The 24,580-nt window shown below is 47.1% G+C and overlaps 1 protein-coding gene across 1 annotated transcript in view; it reads left to right on the forward strand.

Annotated features, from left to right (window-relative positions):
- Window positions 1-10,361, forward strand: part of LOC126474373 (uncharacterized) — a 308,480-nt gene extending 298,119 nt beyond the window's left edge. The window contains exon 10 of the mRNA XM_050101839.1: window positions 9,735-10,361. Within this exon, the coding sequence (XP_049957796.1) occupies window positions 9,735-10,361 (627 nt within the window). The remainder of the gene's footprint in view (window positions 1-9,734) is intronic.
- The last annotated feature ends 14,219 nt before the right edge of the window (window positions 10,362-24,580 follow it).

Genomic DNA, 24,580 nt, shown 5'->3' on the forward strand with positions numbered 1-24,580 from the left:
AAATGTAGGGTTTCGCAGGGATCGAATGAAGGGTAGAGCCACGGGCCGTAACACATCTGAAATGTAACGTCCGCTGCTCAAAGTGCCGTCAATGCGAACAAGAGGTGACCGAACGTGTAACCAATGGCACCCCATACAATCATGCCGCGTGATACGCCAGTATGGCGATGACGAATACACGCTTCCAATGTGCTTTGACCGCGATGTCGCCAAACACGGATGCGACCATCATGATGCTGTGAACAGAACCTGAATTCATCCGAAAAAACGACGTTTTGGCATTCGTGCACCCAGGTTCGTCGTTGAGTACAACATCGCAGGCGCTCCTGTCTGTGATGCAGCGTCAAAGGTAACCACAGCCATGGTCTCCGAGCAGATAGTCCATGCTGCTGCAAACGTCGTCGAACTGTTCGTGTAGATGGTTGTTGTCTTGCGAACGTCCCCATCTGTTGACTCAGGGATCGAGACGTGGCTTCACCATCCGTTACAGCCATGCGGATAAGATGCCTCTCATCTAGACATGCTAGTGATACGAGGCCGTTGGGATCCAGCACGGCGTTCCGTATCACCCTCCTGAACCCACCGATCCCATATTCTGCTAACAGTCATCGGATCTCGACCAACGCGAGCAACAATATCGCGATACGATAAACCGCAATCGCTATAGGCTACAATCCGACCTTTATCAAAGTCGGAAACGTGATGGTACGCATTTCTCCTCCTTACACGAGGCATCACAACAACGTTTCACCAGGCAACGCCGGTCAACTGCTGTTTGTGTATGAGAAATCGGTTGGAAACTTTCCTCATGTCAGAACGTTGTAGATGTCGCCACCGGCGCCAACCTTGTGTGAATGCCCTGAAAAGCTAATCATTTGCATATCACAGCATCTTCTTCCTGCCGTAAAATTTCGCGTCTGTAGCACGTCGTCTTCGTGGTATAGCAGTTTTAATGGCCAGTAGTGTACGTTGTGGGGGCTGCATAAAATGAGGCGAAATCTCTTACAGGCACTCACACAGGGTGACAATTACTGGACTATATGAAACGAAATCGTCATACCTTCTGAACTGGTTGCGTTAGGATGTTCAAACTGCAGAGTTGGCTGCGGGACTTGCTGGGAATTAGTATGCGCATGTATGGTTTGGTTTAGAAATGAAGCGCACTTTCATTTGGATGGGTTCGCCAGTAAGCAAAATTGGCGCATTTGGGGGACTGAGAATCCGCATTTCGCAATCGAGAAGTTTCTTCACTCTCAACGGGTGACTGCGTGATACAGTCGGCCGCTGTGGCCAAGCGGTTCTAGGCGCTTCAGTCTGGAATCCTGCCTGGGGCATGGATGTGTGTGATGTCCTTAGGTTAGTTGGCTTTAAGTAGTTCTAAGTTCTAGGGAATTGATGACCTCAGATGTTATGTCCCATAGTGCTCAGAGCCATTTGAACCATTAGAACTGCGTGGTGTGCGATGTCCGGTCACGGAATTATTGATGCGATATTCCATGATAGCACAGTGACCACTAAATAGTATGTGAAGGTTTTGGAAGATAATTTCATCCCCATTATCCAAAGTGACCCTGACTTCAACAAGAGGCGGTTCACGCCAGAAGGAACTCGACCCCACTGAAACAGGAGAGTGATGTTCTGGAGGAGCACTTTGGTCACCACATTCTGGCTCTGGGGTACCCAGAGAATGCCATGGGCCTCGATTGGCCGCCATATTTTCCGGATATGAACACATGCGACTCCTTTTTGTGGGTCTACATTAAATACAAGGTTTACAGCAGTAACCCCAAAACCATTGCTGAGCTGAAAAGAGCAATTCAGGAGGTCATCGACAGCACCGATGTTCCGACACTTCAGCGGGTCATGCAGAATTTCGCAATTCGACTGCGTCACATCATCGCCATTGATGGCTGGCATATCTAACATGTCATAACCTAAATCCGAACATCTGCAGTGATGTATACATGTTGAATAAAGTGTGTGCAGTGCGTAGTTTGTAACTAATTTACTTTTCTTTTCATATAGTTCAGTAATTGTTACCCTGTTCTGAGGGAGAGACACTATTTTCTAGGCACCTTCACGAGCTCACTGTGCGCTCACAACTAAAATGAGCAACGTGACGCGCTAGACGGGCATACTAGAGGCACTGTTTAACAAATTTATGCATATCTTAATCGTATTTTCACTGTGGTTTTCATTTCGCAATCGAACGGTTCTTGCTTTCCGAATAGCCATCGTAACTTCCAACACCTACACACAATCAGCGGACAGTCGCAATTTTCTACGTCGGGTAGAACAGCCATCAGAGTGCGTTAATGTTGTTCACGTTTAGTGTATTTACTGGGCCTAGTAGGTTACGCAACGGACGTGAAAAGCGCCATACACTGAGTGATCACTGTGAAAGACGCAGAGGTGCCTGACACTCGTATGAGGAAGCGTCGTCACCACCTGACAGTCTGAATGGGGCGTCATTGTGGGCCTCCGTTTCGACGACTGGTCGAACCGCGCTATGTCCATATTTTTGGAGCATTCGAATGCGGTGCAATGTTGATCTGATTGAGAACGTGAGGTAAGGAACACCGATCGTCAAGATTCCGGTCGACAGTGTCTAAGTAGCACAAGGGAGCATATCGAGCACCAAGCGCAGTGTCACATCTTGACGTCTGCGCCGGCCATCTGAGAACCAATAATAGATCTTCTGGAACATTCTGTGTCATCCTGCGCCACTAAGAGGTCACATGTGTTTTCGCAACTAGTCATAGACAAACAGCGGCCATATTAGAGAATTACTGTTGCACCTGTAGGTTATCCTTAACACCGAAATACAAACAGCTGCATTTGGATCTTGAATGGGAGGCATGAACTACTGATGAATGGCGTTGCATTGTGTTCAGCGATGAAAGGGGGTTCCACATTACCCCTGACGACCGTCGTAGGCGAGCTTTGTGGCGACATTGGAGAGGCCCCATTCTTCCAGTGTTTTGGGGAGTCACAGCAGCGTTATTTCTGGTGTCACGATGAGATGAGCCATTGGGTATGACTACAGCTAGAAGTGACGGAGGGAACTCGGACAGCACAGAGGTGCACCACAGACATAATGCGTCCTCCCTTGTCACCTCTTATGCGACAGTATCGTGGTGCCATTTTTCAACAGGGCTATGCTGCTCACATCCAGCACCTTCATCTCTCAACTGTATGCTTGATGTTGAGGTACTCCCATGGACAGGAAAATCTCCAGACCTGTCTCCAGTAAAAAACGTATGAGACCAGCTCACATATCAACTCCATCCCTGTGCCAGTGTCTGGGACATGAAAGACTAGTTACAACTGTTGTGGGCCGAGGTTCATCATGAGAGTATTCAATGGCTTAGTGACATCCTTCCAAACAAATCAGTGCATGCATTCAAGCCAGAGTGAGTGGTACGTAATACTGGTAACTTGGCTCATACTGCCGCATTCTTTGTAAATTTGATTCAAGTCTGTAACCACAGAAATCACATATCTTCTCAAAGCGTGAAGTTTCATTTCTTGGTACTTCATTTAGTCAGGATGTGTATTAACCATGTAATTGTAAGGAAGAAAATGAAAAAAAACTCACGAGGAACCCCTTGAGTGTGAGGTTGCAAAAGGCCAATGATGTCTACAGCATTAGAAGCCCCACATATTGTCTACCATGCAACCATAGTATTGGCTGCTAATGGCATCAGGGGGCGGGACTGGAGGTATCCAACGGTGAGCGCAGCACAAGACTACAGAGCGTAGTTGAACTGCTTGGTCGATGAGAAACAAAAGTGCTACAGTGCTACTGTTGTTGATACAAAGCAGGGCAATGGCAACGACAAGGAATACAAAAACATCGGATTATATGTCGCACAAGTTGACAGTTCATCAGAAAGGAACCCCAGGAACTTCACAGAGTGAGAAAGAAGTGGCAGTTGAAATATTAGCATTTCTGCTACGTGAATCAGAGGAATGTGTGGTGCCGTATACACTCGATCGTGCGGACAGTATTCATGAGGAGTACGATGATGGCGATACGTGCTTAAGAAGTGAAAGTGATGTTGAAACACGTGTCGAACCATGTAATTCATCACCCTTGTCGGACAAGGAGTCACAAATCCCGTCTCCATTGAGACGCAGTAAAGGATAATCGATGTCCGAGGAAGTGTGCTAAACATAATTACCTACACTCCTGGAAATGGAAAAAAGAACACATTGACACCGGTGTGTCAGACCCACCATACTTGCTCCGGACACTGCGAGAGGGCTGTACAAGCAATGATCACACGCACGGCACAGCGGACACACCAGGAACCGCGGTGTTGGCCGTCGAATGGCGCTAGCTGCGCAGCATTTGTGCACCGCCGCCGTCAGTGTCAGCCAGTTTGCCGTGGCATACGGAGCTCCATCGCAGTCTTTAACACTGGTAGCATGCCGCGACAGCGTGGACGTGAGCCGCATGTGCAGTTGACGGACTTTGGGCGAGGGCGTATAGTGGGCATGCGGGAGGCCGGGTGGACGTACCGCCGAATTGCTCAACACGTGGGGCGTGAGGTCTCCACAGTACATCGATGTTGTCGCCAGTGGTCGGCGGAAGGTGCACGTGCCCGTCGACCTGGGACCGGACCGCAGCGACGCACGGATGCACGCCAATACCGTAGGATCCTACGCAGTGCCGTAGGGGACCGCACCGCCACTTCCCAGCAAATTAGGGACACTGTTGCTCCTGGGGTATCGGCGAGGACCATTCGCAACCGTCTCCATGAAGCTGGGCTACGGTCCCGCACACCGTTAGGCCGTCTTCCTCTCACGCCCCAACATCGTGCAGCCCGCCTCCAGTGGTGTCGCGACAGGCGTGAATGGAGGGACGAATGGAGACGTGTCGTCTTCAGCGATGAGAGTCGCTTCTGCCTTGGTGTCAATGATGGTCGTATGCGTGTTTGGCGCCGTGCAGGTGAGCGCCACAATCAGGACTGCATACGACCGAGGCACGCAGGGCCAACACCCGGCATCATGGTGTGGGGAGCGATCTCCTACACTGGCCGTACACCACTGGTGATCGTCGAGGGGACACTGAATAGTGCACGGTACATCCAAACCGTCATCGAACCCATCATTCTACCATTCCTAGACCGGCAAGGGAACTTGCTGTTCCAACAGGACAATGCACGTCCGCATGTATCCCGTGCCACCCAACGTGCTCTAGAAGGTGTAAGTCAACTACCCTGGCCAGCAAGATCTCCGGATCTGTCCCCCATTGAGCATGTTTGGGACTGGATGAAGCGTCGTCTCACGCGGTCTGCACGTCCAGCACGAACGCTGGTCCAACTGAGGCGCCAGGTGGAAATGGCATGGCAAGCCGTTCCACAGGACTACATCCAGCATCTCTACGATCGTCTCCATGGGAGAATAGCAGCCTGCATTGCTGCGAAAGGCGGATATACACTGGACTAGTGCCGACATTGTGCATGCTCTGTTGCCTGTGTCTATGTGCCTGTGGGTCTGTCAGTGTGATCATGTGATGTATCTGACCCCAGGAATGTGTCAATAAAGTTTCCCCTTCCTGGGACAATGAATTCACGGTGTTCTTATTTCAATTTCCAGGAGTGTACATGAAAGATCATCCGCAGTGTAGTAAAGAAGCAATTGTGAACATATTTCGAATGAGTCTGTAAGAATATGATCGTATAGTGCATAAGAAAAACTACTGATATTCAAGGTAGGACAAGGCACATTCGTTAGAAAAACTGGTGCTTGCACGTTTCAAAGCTGCTCGATACAATTTACAGGATGTGCGTGGTAATGACGTACTACATTATCCACGTCAAATTGCGCGACATAGTTTACAATGATTTCCAGGGAAGCAGTGGATGATTGCGTAACTTCAAACATTGCCACAGAATTGGAACACGTAAGATAAATAAATTACAAACAAAGCGCATTCGGCACGAAAATTTGTAGATGAGATACATAAACTTATCCCATCGTTCAGTAAGGAATTTGTTGTCAACTGTGACCAATCGAAATTTGAAGAGGAAAGCCAGACGAAAGGAACTCTGGAAATTAGAGGTATCAAAATAGTTCTATCAAGATCAACTAAGATCAGTGCCTTAATGCATTCGTTTCAATTATGCCGACTATTAATCTGGATGGTAAATTGTCTGGGAAGTTATTTATTGTGCTACCAGAAGTTGGAGATGCTCTGCCCCCTACGATTCTTTCTCGTGTGAGTGATCTTGAACGAGCAGTATGAAATATTTACGTCACAGCACGCGAGAATGGGAAAATGGGCTAAGAGATAAGCTTCAGGACCGACTGCTTCGCATTCAGTTGCATGCCATCATTAGTTCTCATCACTCCGTTGCACCAATATGATTTTATATACATTGTAAAGAACGCATACCGAGCTCAATGTTCTGCACGGTTGTAACTCCCAAGGAGTTCGCCTTCGATCTTGATGGTGCCAACCTCTGTGATCATTGTGGCGCGCCATTTTTCACTCGATCCTGAGTCGTTTGTTTTGAACATTTCTTGAATGTCGACGACGTATATTTTGTGGAGTGTAATACATACATCCCACAGAAGGTTGATCTCTGCACCAACAGAACACTCATTTTCTGTCGCACTATGGATGTACACACATCAAAAAAAGTTGTGCATCACTCCGGTTCCCAGACGTTGAGTGTGGATAGTGTATCACAGACACAGTCCCTTTAAGTGTTCAGAGATGTCACTAAACCCGCCGAAAGATGTAAACAACATGCATGAGCAGTGCCTATTAGACGGCGGGGCTCCGACAGCCGATCAGTTGCAGTCATTCCACCAGGAAGGAGGCACACGGCTCGTATTGTCTGCAGTTCAACCACGTCTAGGCGGTCAATACTGCGGTTCGATCGCGTCCGCATTGTTACTTGTTCCAGGAAGGGCTCTCAACAAGGGAAGTGTCCAAGCGTCTGAAAGTGAACCAAAGCGATGTCGTTTGGACATGGAGGAGATACAGAAAGACAGGAGCTGCCGATGACACGCCTCGCTCAGGTCGGCCAAGGGCTACTACTGCAGTGGATGACCGCTACCTATGGATTATTGTTCGACGGAGCCCTGACAGCCACCATGTTGAATAATGCTTTTCGTGCAGACGCAGGGAGTCGTGTTATGACTCAAACTGTGCGCAATAGGCTTCACGATGAGCAACTTCACTCCCGACGTCCATGGCGGGGTCCATCTTTGCAACCACGACACCATGCAGCGCGGTACAGATAAGCCGAACAACATGCCGAATGGACCGCTCAGAATTGGCATCATGTTCTCTTCACCGTCGCGTATGCCTTCAACCAGACAATCGTCGGAGACGTGTTTGGAGGCAACCCGGTCAGGATGAACGCCTTAGACACACTATCCAGCGACTGCAGCAAGGTGGAGGGTCCCTGCTGTTTTGGGGTGGCATTATGGGGGGCCAATGTACGGCGCTGGTGGTCATGGAAGGCGCCGTACGATACGTGAATGCCATCCTCCGACCACAGGGCAACCATATCGGCAGCATATTGGCGAGATATTCGTCTTCATGGGCGACAATTCGCGCCCCCATCGTGCACGTGTTGTGAATGACTTCCTTCAGGATAACGACATCGCTCGACTAGAGTGTCCAGCATGTTCTCCAGACATGAACCCTACCGAACATGCCTGGGATGCATTGAAAAGGACTGTTTATGGACGACGTGACCCACCAACCACTCTGAGAGAATCTACGCCGAATGGTGTGGGGACAATCTGGTGCCTTGGTGAACTTGTGGATAGTATGCCACGACGAATACAGGCATGCATCAATACAAGAGCACATGCTACTGGGTATTAGAGGTACCAGTGTGTACAGCAATCTGGACCACCAACTCTGAAGATCTCGCTGTATGGTGGTACAACATGCAATGTGTGGTTTTCATGAGCAATAAAAAGGGCCATCGAAATACTTAAACACCCTAACAACATGAACAGGGAGGATGGACTCAGGCTTGCCCCATCTTGGCTGCCAGCAATCAGAGCCCAACAGACCGCACTGTCAACACGAGGCACGAGCACTACCGGTGAGTAACTGCCGCCGCGCGGCCGACGTCCGGCAGTTGGTAAACATCAGCAAACTTCTCATTCGACGGTGGCCACCAATCATGGTACATAATACAAGAGCCAATGGACAACAGAGGTCACGTTCTCCCTCCACCATAGACAATTAAAATAAAGTTTCCTCTCCTTCTTCCTGAAGTGACCAATGAAACTAACTACCTTTTAAAATTATGACGTAATGGCACGCGCAGTGAACACTAACAACAAAATATAAAGGACAGTGCATAGCTAGAACACACCATTAGACCCAGAAGAAGGCCGCTGTAATCGTGGCCGAAACGTTAGGTTTTCTATAACAGAAGTAGATTTTGCATTATGACGCAGTACCAAACCCAGAAAACTTTTCAAATAGTTCAAATGGCTCTGAGCACTATGGGTTGGTTGGTTGTTTTTGGGAAGACCAGACAGCGAGGTCATCGGTCTCATCGGATTAGGGAAGGACAGGGAAGGAAGTCGGCCGTGCCCTTTGAAAGGAACCATCCCGGCATTTGCCTGGAGCGATTTAGGGAAATCACGGAAAACCTAAATCAGGATGGCCGGACGCGGGATTGAACCGTCGTTCTCCCGAATGCGAGTCCAGTGTCGAACCACTGCGCAGCACTATGGGACTTAACTTCTGAGGTCATCAGTCCCCTAGAACTTAGAACTACTTAAACCTAATTAACCTAAGGACATCACACACATCCATGCCCGAGGCAGGATTCGAACCTGCGACCGTAGTGGTCGCACGGTTCCAGACTGTAGCAGTTAAAACCGCTCGGCGACACCGGCCGGCTGAAAACTTTTATGTCGGCGAAAATGATGTTTATGTTGATCTCTATTTCAAATTTCTGCACAGGTTCCGGAACTCTCAGAACCGAGGTGAGTCATTATTATTATCGTGATTGTTAACATAACATTTCCAGACAAGCCTTACTAAAGATTGAACTTACGGCCTCGCACTAAAGGGGTTCCTCGTCAGCACGCATTAAACGATCCCACAGAACAGGTAGCTGTCCTAAACTGGAGCATAGTGCTAGCAACAAGTGTTGTAGCGGCGTGGCTGAAGGTCTGTAACCGCTGGTGGCCGCTACGTCTGTAGGCCTCGTGGCATTGTCTAAATGTGTGCCTTTCTTTGCAAGCATGCCTCACCACACCACTTCCTGCCCGAAGAGATTTCGACTAAGGGACCAGGCATGTCAACCGAGAGCGCTAATGCGCTTCTTCCTGGACTCAGGTAGGCGCGCCGGCCCTGGATCGAATCTGCCCGGTGTATTAACTACGTGGGCCGGTGTGTCAGCCAGCCTGGATGTGGTTTTTTGGCGGTTTTCCACCTCCCACTAGGTGAATACCGGGCTGGTCCCCACATCCCGCCCCAGTTGCACGACACGCGGACATCTGTAAAGGTTCCGCATTATTTCATAGTTTACACTAGACGCAGACAGCTGGGGTACACTGATTCCTTCCTGGCGGGTATGGGGTGGCAGCTGGAAGGGCATCTGGCCACGCCTTTAAATTAACCTTGCCAAATCCGTTGTAACCACGCCGACCCTGCTCACATTGCGGGACTCGGGCGCAAAGTGAAAGAAAGAAAGAAAGAAAAAGATTTCGACTGAGGGAGGCGGGTACTGTGTCCGCAGAGCTCGCTGTGCTTCCTGATGGCGCTGACGCCGTCGACGCTGGTGCTGCAGTTCTGGCTGGAGTGGCCGTCGGGCGCGGGGCAGCGCGAGGCGTGCCGCGGCGGCGGCGTGGCGCTGTCTCTGCAGCTGGGCTGCGACGCGCTGCTGCTGCTGCTGCTGGTGTCGGTGTCTCCGCTGGCGGCGCGCTCTCGCCGCAACTACCGCGAGGGCGCCTGCTTCCTGGCGGCCGCGCTGCTCAGCGCCGCCGTCTGGGCCGGCTGGCTGGCCGCCTTCCTGCTGGCCGGCGACGCCTGGCGCGACGCCGCGCTCGCCTCGGGGCTCGCCGCCACCGCCTGCTGCGTCGTCGTCGCCGTCTTCGTGCCGCGCACCTACCTCATGCTGTCGTCGGCGGTGCGCTCGCACCTGGCCAGCGCGCTGCCCGGCTCGCTCGCCGCCTCCGCCTGCGCCCTCAACTCGGCGGCGGCGCTGGGCGGCGTCGCGGGCTCCCAGCAGGGGCTGTACGCCTCCGTCAACGCCGACCTGGCGGGCCCCGGAGCCGGCGCCGCCGCCGGCAACTTCTACACGCCCGACGCCGGGCTGCCGTTCGGCAGGTCGCCGCGCGTCCACAGCAAGCTGTCGCACTTCTGACACGAGGAGTCGGCGGCCGGAGACTTTGAAGCCTCCGACCGCCACTGGGGACGGGGCCGGACCGCGTCCTCCTCCACCGCCGGCAGCTCGGCAGACAGCGACACGCGCGTTGCCGACGACAAGTTCTCCGTCGTCTGCAGTCACCCCAGGGCGACCGACCCCACCACTGATCTCTAACTGCGGCGACTCTCAGTAGACTGGCTCTCCCAGTCACTGGTCAAAAACCCCTGACGTCTGCTGATATGACGCTCGTATCCGAGATGCCGTGTCTCGATACGTTCCGGCATCGCTCTACAGCATAGATATTTATGGAGACGAAATTTGACGTCATGAAATTGGAGCACCCCACCCGGTTTTTAAAAATGCTGTTTTGTTCACAGATGCCTTGATCGCGTTTGGTGTATTTATCACAATTAACCAATTTCGCGTCTAACCAGTTAACTCAGGATCAGAATCTCCTTAATAAAGTAACACGTCAAGTAATCATCTAGCGCACATCTCTTTAAAAAAAAAAAGCTGGTTCAAAAAAGGAATTGAAACACCCTGTGTAAGTCAAGTCGTCTACAGTCAATTTGAAACGTCCCCTTTGAACAATTACACATGACTGTGCTTAAACTGACACACAATATTTTTACCGCAACGCAATCTGACTTTCAAAAATCCCTGCAAAAGAATGGCCCTGACTTACATTAACCTATACGTTTCACAAAGCACTTACAAAAATCTTCGTTACTCGAACTACTGCAATACAGCGAGCGCCACTACTGCCAGCTAAATAAAAGATTCTAACTACTGAAGGCACTAACTACTGATAGGCACAGTTAGCAAAAGAAAGATTTTGATAGAGAACAAACAATGTATTTACCTTAATATTGTTCAAAAGTCATATTATATATATATCAGTTCATGACATCCAGTCTTACAAATGTACTGTCTCTGATGGACACACGTCCAGATCATCCGCTCTCAAAAATCCGCCAGCTCACTTCCCCACATCCACCACTGCCGGCGGCTCACCTCCAACTGCGCAACGCTACGCGCTGTTAACATCCAGCTGCCCAACACTACAATGGCACACAACAATGCAAACTAGCCACAGACTGCACGCAGCACAGCCAGTGATTTTCATACAGAGCGCTACGTGGCGTTACCAATAAGAAAACCTAAACAGCCTACTTACAAATTTATTTATCAAATATGAATGAAAAGAGACGAGCCAAATGGCTTACCCCCTTTCATACCCTTTCGATTTTGTCCTGCTCATTCACCATTTGCCTTAGCTACTCGCTTAATAGCAATAGAGTAGCGTCAATAACTTTGTTCGGATCGAAATTTTCACTGCGATGTTATATTTCAGTGCGGTGTTATCAGCGGGGCCTCACACAATAAGAGACTACCCATAAATTCATATGGCTCCTATGTAAATGCCAACACACCCTATGATCTACGCTTGCAGTATCGGACGCACTATCTGATCAAAAGTATTCGGACACTCCTACGTAATGCGGAGTTGATCACTAGATGACATGAGAGGCGCACTCGCCAGAATAAAAGAATGTGGCAGGTATTACGTTCTCAGTAGAGAAGCAGTGACAGCAGAAGATCAATGACTTCTAACGTGGTCTAGTCGCTGGATATAACCTGAGTAACGAGCCCATCAGGGACCTTTCAACCTCTCTAAAGCAGTCCGTCGACACATGGTGAAGTGATTGTGAAGTGGAAACATGGGCGTACAACCATAACTAAACCAAGAACAGGCAAACCTCTTGTTCCGACGAAAAGGGACCGTCGGGCACTGCAGATGGTGCTAGATGACAACATCACGTGTTACGTTAGAAGACGCTCATGCTTACGATGACTCAGTAGTCAAAACCGGTACGCTGTCATAAATACGCCCAACGCGATCAAAAGATTTCTGAATAAGAAAAATTTGTGGAATATCTCATGTATATAACAACTCCGTGATACCTTCCATTGCAGGACATTGCAGTTTTATCAAACATTCTAATTTGTGACGCGTTGCAGCAGTCATAATGCAATACCTTGGTGTTCGAGATACATCCAATATTGTTTCCTATGTTGCCTCCAGCGCGTTGACATCAGCGTCGACACTGCGAGACTTTAAGTCTACTACAAACCATAGATAAGGATCCGGAATGAATCTCACACTCTCCTGCTGAGTCTACATTCTTAAAAACGTGACAAAACGGAATTTTGGTACCTCTCCAAAACACACAAGTCGCTCCACGGTATACATAACTGGGTAAGATCCTCGGAACCATAAAGAAATAGCAGACAAACGTTTACCCACAACCTAATGGTTGTTTTTGTAAGGAACTTTCTATCGTTGTAAGTGCGCTAGTATGACAAAACATACAGGGATAGTTTATGAACTGTTTGCGAAGATGCTGAAAAGTTCTGGAGGTCTGCGACTGTATGTGCCGATCTAAGGCGTGTGCGGATGGCTCATTCGGTAACAGCAATGTCCGTGGGAGTTGTGAACCAGCTTGCGGCCTCTAACTGGTAAAGATCTATCGACACTTTTCTCAATAGATCTGGCTCCAGAATCACCCGCCCTGTAATTTGGAGCCAAAGGTAGAGATATTCCTCCTCCATCTCCACAGAATGCACACCAATGATAGTTTCCCATAGTCCAGTGTCTTTCTCTAATAAATTTCTACTAGTGTTTTATGGGTATAAGCTGTTTTTGCCAGTTTGTAATTTAATTTTTCACATACCTCGTTCGTCACCGACATTCTTGAATGTACAAAATCATTTCCACTCCAATGTTTACGTACCAAAACTAGTGTACATTACTATTCAAGTGCTAAACTGACGCAGTCCAGATCGCAGGATACTTCGTCCAGTGCTGGACACACATGTTCTTCTGGTAGAAATGCGTCTAGTTGGCTCCAGATACAGTCCCTGTTCTTCAAATTACGTCTGCGCATTTGGTGGAGCCTTGAACTCCGGCCGTATAATAGTGCTAAACCGCATCTATATAAGAAGTTGTTGGGGCTGTCAGACTCTGCTCATCACGCCACCGTCCCATCCGCATAGCCCCCAGTCAACTGCTGCTCGTTCTGCTATTCCTGCTTTCTAGTTTTAGACTGTTGTTGATTATTATTATTGGCAGTTCTGTAGTTCACATACTATCTACCATCCACGCATTTCCAGAACCGCTTCCGTTCGAACAGTCACTTGCTTGCTATTACCACCAATATCATTTGATTATTCCTTGTTATTTATTACGACTATATATCTTATACACGAGATCTGTTGTAATCATTTTGTATCTTATTCTCTTTACATTACTAATCACCTCATTTTTGTGTCTTCCACTAGCAGAAAGGTTCTTTCCTTCCAATTCAATGTTTTCTCCATCAGAACGTCCTCTCAGCATGGTGCATTATGAACAACACTCAAAAACACCGATCGTTTAAGTTGTACCCCATTTTATCAACAGCACAACATAACGAACTACTAATCTCCAGTGCCACTGCTATAGCTTCCTACTCGTTATGCTCACAGAACGGAGTTTTCAGATGAGCTAACTTTCTGAAATAATACATATGAAAATTAATTCCCCTCACTTCGAGAGAAAGCAGTGACGGAGTTGCATCGAATGAAATTTTAATTTAATGTTCCATCAACCATACCCCTAAAGTCCCAACTCGATCGGCACATTTTTAGAGGATGATCGGAGATGGAGATGTTTATAGAAGGGTTTTTATGCCAGGAACTCCTGGTCTCCCGCGGCTCTTTGCGGAAAAATTCCTTACGTTTGTGAGCTCATTGAACTTGGTAACTGTGTTCGCTGAGAATACCAACATACCAGAGCAGATATGTGTATTGTCGAACGAATGTTGTCTTTGTAGGGGTGACGTTTCCATCGGCTCATGGTATTTACTGTTCACAATCCAGTTAGGTCATTTTCTCCCCTCGCCCTCGGGCTTTAATTAAATTAGTTAATAGAGATTCTTCCCAGTAGCTGTACGTAAGCAATTAATAGATTTGTGATCATGTTAATACTGTTCATAATGCCTGTTGTGGCTAATGTAGTCGACATTTTAAACGATTGTTGCTTCTTATTGCTACGTGCTGTGAGTACAGTAACAAGACTGTTGCTTTACTCTTTGTACAATAAGTGCTGGTTTTCTATTTTGACGATATGAGATAGATTTACAAGCCGAACGAATTATACTGTAACTAATCACTTAGGAATAAGTATTCTTTACCCTCACCCAGACATCGTTATCAACCTGTAGCAGCTCGTTGGAGCTTCCAATCTTCAACCTACGTAGTGACCGATTGAACTGGTCCAATTGTGTTTCAGTTGTCGTTGAAATCGTCGTGACTGGAACTAATTCATAACGTCTACATTTCAAATACCTTCTCTTCCTACCACCGTGGCTTTGATCTATACGTGAATTTGCCAGAAGATAGTTTCCAACGATCGAAGAAGGTGTCAACTTTGTAGAAAAATCGAAGGTATTAAGGAATCGTTATTTCCCAGCACAGAGCTGTCCTCTGTAACAGATAATAGCCCGATATGACGTTCTAATCAGCCAGTTGTTTTACTTATTAACCGATGTGGTATTCACTAACAGAAGAGAGATTTCACTGCAATATAAATGAAAATGTGGTCAGAAGGTTTAGGAACAATCAACGACTGCACCTTTGGCTAGTGTAGAAACGAATGCAGAAAAAGTCAAAACCTAATGTGCTCCCTTCAGACTATCAAAAATTTCCTAATTCATCTTGTAGTATCCTTTCTGCACTTGTTTGTTTGCTACCGCCCGTAAAAGCTGTACTTCAGTCACAATAGATGCTCGCTTCTCCAGATAAAATAACGTTAACAGTATTACAATCGACTGCGAACAATTCTTAACAATCGAATTAGAAGTGAGAACACACTGAATTCTCTACCATTAAATTCACGTAAAGATCAAAGCCACGGTGGTACCAGACAAATTTCTGGTATTTGGAATGTAGACGTTATGAATTCGTTTCAGTCATGACGATTTCAACGGTAACTGAGACACAATTCAGCCAGTTCAATCGATCACTATGCAAGTTAAAGACTAGAAGACGAACGAGTTGCCACAGATTGATCACGGTATCCAGGTGAGCGTAAGGAATACTTATTCCAAAGTGATTAGTAACAGTGAAATTCGTTCGGCTTGTTATCCGAAATCAAATCCGTGGGTGCAATGCGATTAGGATAACTGCGCGCCATTGCAAATAGGTACGAAACGCGTGTCGTGTTTTACAGACAAGTTACCATTCACTCTTGGTATTTGCTTCGTCGTTCACGGATTTGAACCACGAGTTTGAGAGTTATACAAATAGGAAAGCAACACTTACTAGACAAAGGGTAAAGCAACCGTCATGTTGCTGTATTACAAAGCACGTAGCATTAAGAAGCAACGGTTGTTCAAAATATCGACTACAGTAGCTACAGCAGGTATCATGAACTGTATCAACATGATCACGGACGTATCACTGCTTACGAACAGTGATTGGGAATAAATCCTAATAATTAAAATCTGAAAGCGAAGAGAGAAAAGGACGTAGCTGAGTTGTCAACAGTGAATACCATGAGACGATGGAAACGTTTTCCCTACTAACACAACATTCATTCGACATTGCTTGCATCTGCAGTAGCGTGTTGGTGTTCTCAGCGTACCTTATTTGAAACGGTGAGTGAGTTCACAGAACTGAGGAGAGACCAAGAGTCCTTCACATAAAAACCCTTCTCTAAGCATTCCCGACCGTCCTCTGAAAGTGTGCAGATGGTGTTCGAACAGCTATGAAGGGTTCCGGATTGAACACTTATTGAGCAAGCGCTAATTTTCCTCTAGTGTTGATCTGTGCGATACAGTTTTGCAGTGTGTGCTCTTACTGCCAAAATGTGTATGTGCACTGTACCCACTAAAAATCTGTACTAAATAACTTTCAACGAGAACTAGTAGTTTTAAGTGTAAAAAAGCCTTCATTGAGTTATACCAACGGAAGTTACTGATGGTGGTACATAATTTATGTTCCTACTGACCAGTAACTCGGCAAATCGTTAAACAGTACATGGTGATAACAGAATCCCATAGCCAGTTCGCATTTCCAATGTATCACTTCTAACAACTTGTAATTTTTAATGCCAGTAATAGTAGGATATAGCTGCAGAAGCTAGGTCAGATATTAAAAACATCGAGCATAAATAAGAAGTACTTGCAGAAAGCGCTCATAGTATTACAACTTGAGGCACGCGTCCCCATTTCCCTACGTCGCTCTTATCTCGCTGCTCACTGCTGCTCTATTCATTACGCTTTGATGAGAACCCAGTCCGTTACAGTTCTCGTATTAGTCACTGACCCGTAGTTCGCCACGAAGATATAATTATACCGGCAGCTATTTTAAAGTTTTATCACCAAACATTTTTTGCAAGCTGCTCTATAAATATAGCAGCATGGCCGACATTTTACTAACTAGATCGTTTAATTCGCTCCAATAAAATCCGTATCATGTTTTGAAGAAGCGACCTTCTCACTGTACTTTTTATATTTTTACTTTGCTTTATTGTTACATCATGCTCATGGCTTGTAGATTTTTAAAATTGTGTAACAAATTCATCAGTACAATAAAATTTTGATAACATTTTCAAAGTAAATAAAACTTCCTCATACGTATTGGATACTGGAGTTTTTACTGTAGTTTGATTTCGTCCTTAGAGAAACCGTCGTTGCTTTAACTTTCATTTTACTTTTAATTTTTAATGGCCCTGTAGGTTACGCTAAATAATTCAAATAAGTTGGTAATTTAATCTGCTATCGGAGAAATTACAAACAATGTTATGCAAAAATAGGCCTTGACCATCTATCCTTCCTTGCCACAGGTAAGTGATCTCCCATTGTGTTTGAAACAAGGGGCGTGACACGTGCTGGATGCTGACGATATTAACATTATTATTAGAAACATGAGAGAATATGGTATTTTAAAGTGCCATATATTCAGTTTTAGCATCAACAGAAAGTTTGGAATGTCAGCAAGAATCGTCAAATGGGACACCAAATTTAGAATAATTACGGACTGAAACTGAAACAGGCAAAAATTGTATATCAAAGTATCTAAATCTTGTGAATCCAGCTAGTTTTACATACGAATAATTGGGAACGTATCAGAACGTCGGAATCTGTGAGGACACATATTTTCCATAGTATCATTTGTTGTGTTCAGTGTTGTAATTTGTTGCTAGGATACAGTGACCTTATTAAAATATACGTGACGTCTATACATGCAGGAGGCTACTGAAACAGTAAGGAGTATACAGAGTGTATCAAAAAGAATCATCCGATTTAAAAAAAAAAATCATAATTGTTGTGTTATTTCAGATATGAGCGTGAACAACGTACTGCTGGAAAGACTGCCGACCTTTACATGGTTCCCGCTAGGTAGCAGCAGTGTGCGCCCACTTCAGTTCTAGTAAAAATGGTGTCGGGACAGCAGATAGCGTTTTGTGTTATACGTTTTGCGCGATGCGGGCGAGTAAATAACTGTTAAGCGTCCTTTTCGTATTAGGTATGGTTTAGATCCTCCTAAAGAACAGAGCTTTAGACGATGCAATGAACAATTCCGGAAAACAGATTGTTTGTGTAAAGGGAAATCTCCAGCCGTCCCCGAGTGTGTGACACAGACGTCGAAGGAATCCACCGTAGTTTCCCAAGGCGTCCGCAGAAATCCGTTAGCCGTGCAGCTCGACAGCTCAGCATGCCCCCGATGTCCGTCTGGGGTCGCCGTTTACTCACGAAACCATACAAAGTTCAGCTACTGCAAGCTCTTCGTGAATGTGAGAAACAACAACGTGGCAAGAAAGAGGATGATAGTTTTCTTCCACGCTCAATATTTAGTAACGAGGCAACATTCCACTTAAATGGAAAAATAAACCGTCGTAATGGGAAAATATGGGGTACAGAACAACCACATTAAGTCGTACAACATTTAATGTGTTTAGGACAGTTTGACGGGAAAAGGTGTATGGTCCATTTTTCTTTGAGAGAACACTGTTACAGGAAGCACATATCTCGATATGCTTAAGAACTTTCTTTCCATAGATGCAGACTGATTCGTACGAATACATTTACCAAAAGGATGGGGCACCGCCCCACTAGGATATGGAAGGGCGGGAATTTTTAAACCAAAGGATTACTGAAATATGGATCGGTTGCACTGTACCAAACGATTCAGTCTTACAGCACTGGCCTCCAAGGTCACTGGACCTCACTGTATGTGATTATTTCTTGTGCGGGTTTACAAAAGACTGTGTTCATGTGCCTCCGTTACCAACGACAATGAATGAACTAAGACACCGCTTAACAAAAAAATGGTTATATGGCTCTGAGCACTATGGGACTTAACTTCTGTGGTCATCAGTCCCCTAGAACTTAGAACTACTTAAACCTAACTAGCCTAAGGACATCACACACATCCACGCCCGAGGCAGGATTCGAACCTGCGACCGCAGCAGTCGCGCGGTTCCGGACTGCGCGCCTAGAACCGCGAGACCACCGCGGCCGGCATCGCTTAACAGCTGCTGTGGAAGCTGTAACTCAAGACGTGCTCGCTGCAGTGTGGGAACAATATGAATACCACACTGACATATGCCGTGCATCTCAAGGGGGGTCATAGTGAACACCTATGATAAGGTATGTAAAAACTTTTTGAGTTTCTCGTTCATCAAAAAACAAAATCCATTGTATATGTTTATTAGTTTCAGAAACATAAACGTGCCAAATCGGATGATTCTTTTTGTTAAACTCCGTGTTATCAGCAAACCACTACAATCTGAGAACAGCACTGACACTCGCCAATACATAACTAGAAGAAGAATAATCGCCAATGTTTCGAGCTGTACGTGTCTATAATTCAGAAACAAATGCACACCTGCACTATCCAGTAAACAGTAGGAACATGTTTAAAACACAAGACAAATGAATATCACACGAAGTATGCTTTATTCCGCACGCCTTCCTGAATAGGACTATTATACGTGCGATGCCTGTTCTTCCGGACATGTAATAGTAATATCTAGGTCTGACGGCGATTCATGGTAAATCTTCATGTTGATGCACCCGGATTCCGGCGTCTTGTCGGAATCCAGCAGAAACGCGGTGAACAATGGGGATGGGGATGGTGGACAGTAGTCTCTAAATCTTGTGGATCCAGTTACTTTTACAAAAGAATGATTGAGAGCTTACCAGACTGTAGGAAACTGTAAGGAAATATATTTTCCATTGTATCACTTCTTGCATCCAGAATTGTAATTAGCTGCGATGTTCGAAGCATAAGAGCTGACAGTATTGAAATATATGTGACATCTATACATGTACGCGGCTACTAAACAGTAAGGAATATATTACAAGCATACCACTACAATTTCAGAATAGCACTGACCTGTTGCAATCTGCCTGCTGTGAAAGAATAACTCACAGTTTTGATTATTTGAGGATATGTAAAAATGTATACTTCATGTCCCATAAGACAAGTTGGTGCTCGGATAACCGAGGCCGTAAAGGCGACCGCCCGCCCTGTTAAGTTACTTCAATGCCCTCACGCGGCTGAGATCGGTGATTCACATTCATCCTGAATAACAAAAAATGGTTCAAATGGCTCTGAGCACTATGCGACTTAACTTCTGAGGTCATCAGTAGCCTAGAACTTAGCACCAATTAAACCTCACTAACCTAAGGACATCACACACAGCCATGCCCGAGGCAGGATTCGAACCTGCGACCGTAGCGGTCGCTCGGCTCCAGACTGTAGCGCCTAGAACCGCACAGCCACTCCGGCCGGCCCTGAATAACAGTAGGCAGTGTACACCCAGATGAGTGCAGGGGTTTTATAGGTGCCATTCCCCACCTTACAACATTAACTTTGAATCATTTTCTTTTGTGAATGTTTGATACGATGCTTATTTACCACCCGTTATAAATTTACTTTTGTCAAAGCGACGTACTTACAGGTAGGAAGCAGGCAGCGCCAATATAATTTCTAATTCTAAAATTAGCTTTTGGTTTGCCATCAAATCAGTAAATTAAATCACTCTGCATCAGCAAGAGTGTAGGAATTAAAAAGAAGTTAGTGTTCGTCGTCCTTTCCAATCATTGGCTACGCTCTAGATATGCACTGAAGTGCCAAAGATACTGGTATTAGGCAAGCGTATTCAGATACAGAGATACGTAAACAGGCAGAATACGGCGCTGTTGTCAGCAACGCCTATATACGACAAGTGTCTGGCGCAGTTAGATCGGTTACTGCTGCTACAATGGCAGTTTATCGAGATTTAAGTGAGTTTGAATGTGGCGTTATAGTCGGCGCACCAGCGGTGGTAAACATCATCTCCGAGTTAACGATGAAGTGAGGATTGTACTGTACGACCATTTCACGAATGTACCGTGAATATCAGAAATCTGGAAAAACATCAAATCTCCAACATCGCTGAGGCCGGAAAAAGACCCTGCAAGAACTTGACCGACGACGACTGAAGAGAATCGTTCAACGTGACGGAAGTGCAACCCTTCCGCAAATTTCTGCAGATTTCAATGCTGTACCAACAACAAGTGTCAGCATGCGAACCATTCAAGGAAACATAATCGATATGGGCTTTCGGAGCTGAAGGCCCACTCGCGTACCCTTGATGATTGTACGCCTCACCAGGACCCGTCAGCACCGACACTGGATTGTCGATGACTAGAAACATGTTGCCGGTCGGATGAGTCTCGTTTCAAGTTGTATCGAGCGGATAAACGTGTATTGGTATGGAGACAACCTCATGAATCCATGTATCCTCTATGTCATCAGGGGACTGTTCAAGCTGGTGGAGGCTCTGTAATGGTGTGGGGCGTGTGTAGTTGGAGTGCTATGGGACCCCTGATACGTCTAGATACGACTCTGACAGGTGATACGTACGTAAGCATCCTGCTTGATCACCTGCATCCATTCACGTCCATTGTGTATTCTGACGGCTCTGCTAACGGTTTACTACGCGTTCCACATCGCTGTTAACAGGTTCTACACAACGATGGTGACTACTTTGAAGGACAGTACCAGGTGCAAACATGTGACTCTTTAGTATCAGTTGTGAATAAATAGTTGCCACTATTTAAGTTCCAACCCTCGTATTAATATGGTCTTATCGCGCGTTGTGTAGGACGGATATCAAATACACTCCTGGAAATGGAAAAAAGAACACATTGACGCCGGTGTGTCAGACCCACCATACTTGCTCCGGACACTGCGAGAGGGCTGTACAAGCAATGATCACACGCACGGCACAGCGGACACACCAGGAACCGCGGTGTTGGCCGTCGAATGGCGCTAGCTGCGCAGCATTTGTGCACCGCCGCCGTCAGTGTCAGCCAGTTTGCCGTGGCATACGGAGCTCCATCGCAGTCTTTAACACTGGTAGCATGCCGCGACAGCGTGGACGTGAACCGTATGTGCAGTTGACGGACTTTGAGCGAGGGCGTATAGTGGGCATGCGGGAGACCGGGTGGACGTACCGCCGAATTGCTCAACACGTGGGGCGTGAGGTCTCCACAGTACATCGATGTTGTCGCCAGTGGTCGGCGGAAGGTGCACGTGCCCGTCGACCTGGGACCGGACCGCAGCGACGCATGGATGCACGCCAAGACCGTAGGATCCTACGCAGTGCCGTAGGGGACCGCACCGCCACTTCCCAGCAAATTAGGAACACTGTTGCTCCTGGGGTATCGGCGAGGACCAATCGCAACCGTCTCCATGAAGCTGGGCTACGGTCCCGCACACCGTTAGGCCGTCTTCCGCTCACGCCCCAACATCGTGCAGCCCGCCTCCAGTGGTGTCGCGACAGGCGTGAATGGAGGGACGAATGGAGACGTGTCGTCTTCAGCGATGAGAGTCGCTTCTGCCTTGGTGCCAATGATGGTCGTATGCGTGCTTGGCGCCGTGCAGGTGAGCGCCACAATCAGGACTGCATACGACCGAGGCACACAGGGCCAACACCCGGCATCATGGTGTGGGGAGCGATCTCCTACACTGGCCGTACACCACTGGTGATCGTCGAGGGGACACTGAATAGTGCACGGTACATCCAAACCGTCATCGAACCCATCGTTCTACCATTCCTAGACCGGCAAGGGAACTTGCTGTTCCAACAGGACAATGCACGTCCGCATGTATCCCGTGCCACCCAACGTGCTCTAGAAGGTGTAAGTCAACTACCCTGGCCAGCAAGATCTCCGGATCTGTCCCCCATTGAGCATGTTTGGGACTGGATGAAGCGTCGTCTCACGCGGTCTGCACGTCCAGCACGAACGCTGGTCCAACTGAGGCGCCAGGTGGAAATGGCATGGCAAGCCGTTCCACAGGACTACATCCAGCATCTCTACGATCGTCTCCATGGGAGAATAGCAGCCTGCATTGCTGCGAAAGGTGGATATACACTGTACTAGTGCCGACATTGTGCATGCTCTGTTGCCTGTGTCTATGTGCTTGTGGTTCTGTCAGTGTGATCATGTGATGTATCTGACCCCAGGAATGTGTCAATAAAGTTTCCCCTTCCTGGGACAATGAATACACGGTGTTCTTATTTCAATTTCCAGGAGTGTATGTAGAGGATGTATTTTAGATAGTTGCAAAATGTCATTACACTAAACTCAGCGGAAAATGATTCAAGGGGCTCTTGGAGGTTGTGGTTGCGCGCTAGGAAACTATTCCATGACCTCTGACATCTTTTCGCGGACGTCCGTGAAACGGATGACTGAAGCTTTCCTTCTGTTTACTCCCGTCTGCGGTATATCTACAACTGTTGCTCGTCTAATAAGAGACAAGGCTATCCCTACCCATGGATATATTTTGTGGACTAGGGTCGGATTTAGTTAACACATCCAGTTATTGCATTCGCAGTCTTATTCAGCCACCTGTGAGAGCGCTGAATGATAGGAAACTTTGTGTCGGGAGCGTTTTGCAAATTTCGGTCTGACAGTCGTCTCTCATAGAGCAAAAACCATGTACGTCATGTGTACATGCCTTCTTCAGCGTTTTCGCCAACGTAAGGACATAGTACCTAGGGATTTCAGAAAGGAAGTTAAATTTGTCGTCCTACGCTAAGACCCTTGCGTAACAAGAGAGGAACATTGTCAGGAAAGAGTTTATGATCCCAGTTTCCTGCAGGCGTACTGCTACGGCGATAAGGTTAGCAGCTGCATCACAGTGTGTGACTGAAACGGCGCAGCAACTGCAGACGTATCCAACAGTTGAAGTGAACGGGACAGTATGGTTCTTGTGGGCAAAATTTCTAAATTGAATATACACAATATGATCAAAGGTATCCGGACACCCCCAAAAACATGCATTGTGCTGCCACCTACAGCCAGGTACTCCATATCAGCGACCTCAGTAGTCATTAGACATCGTGAGAGAGCCGAATGGGGTGCTCTGCGAAACTCACGGACTTCGAACGTGGTCAGATGACTCGGCGTCACTTGTGTCATACGTCTGTACGCGAGATTTCCACACTCCTAAATATCCCTAGTCCCACTGTATCCGATTTGATAGTGAAGTGGAGACGTGGAGCGACACTTACAGCACAAAGGTGTACAGGCCGACCTCGTCTGTTGACTGACAGAGGCCGCCGACAGTTGAAGAGGGTCGTAATGTGTAATAGGCAGTCATCTTTCCAGACCATTACACATGAATTCCAAACTGCATCAGGATACACTGCGGCGGGAGGTAAGAAAACTTGGATTTCATGGTCGAGCGGCCTGTTCACAAGCCACACATCGCGCCGGTAAATGCCAAACGTTGTTGGCTTGGGTTGATTTGGGGGGAAGAGACCAAACTGTGAGGTCATCGGTCTCTTCAGATTAAGGAAGGACGGGGAAGGAAGTCGTCCGTGCCCTTTTAAAGGAACCATCCTGGCATTTACCTGAAGCGATTTAGGGAAATCACGGAAAACATGAATCAGGATGGCCGGACGCAGGATTGAACAGTTGTCCTCCCGAATGCGAGTCCAGTGTGCTGACCACTGGGCCACCTCGCTCGATCCAAACGACGTCTCGCTTGGTGTAAGGAGCGTAAATATTGGACGACTTAACAGTGGAAAAACGTTGTGTGGAGTGACGATCCGATGGCAGGGTGTGGGTATGGCGAATGCCCGGTGAACGTCATCTGCCAGCTCGTGTTGT

This window comes from Schistocerca serialis, chromosome 4, assembly GCF_023864345.2.
Source record: "Schistocerca serialis cubense isolate TAMUIC-IGC-003099 chromosome 4, iqSchSeri2.2, whole genome shotgun sequence".
Taxonomy (NCBI): Eukaryota; Metazoa; Arthropoda; class Insecta; order Orthoptera; family Acrididae; genus Schistocerca; species Schistocerca serialis.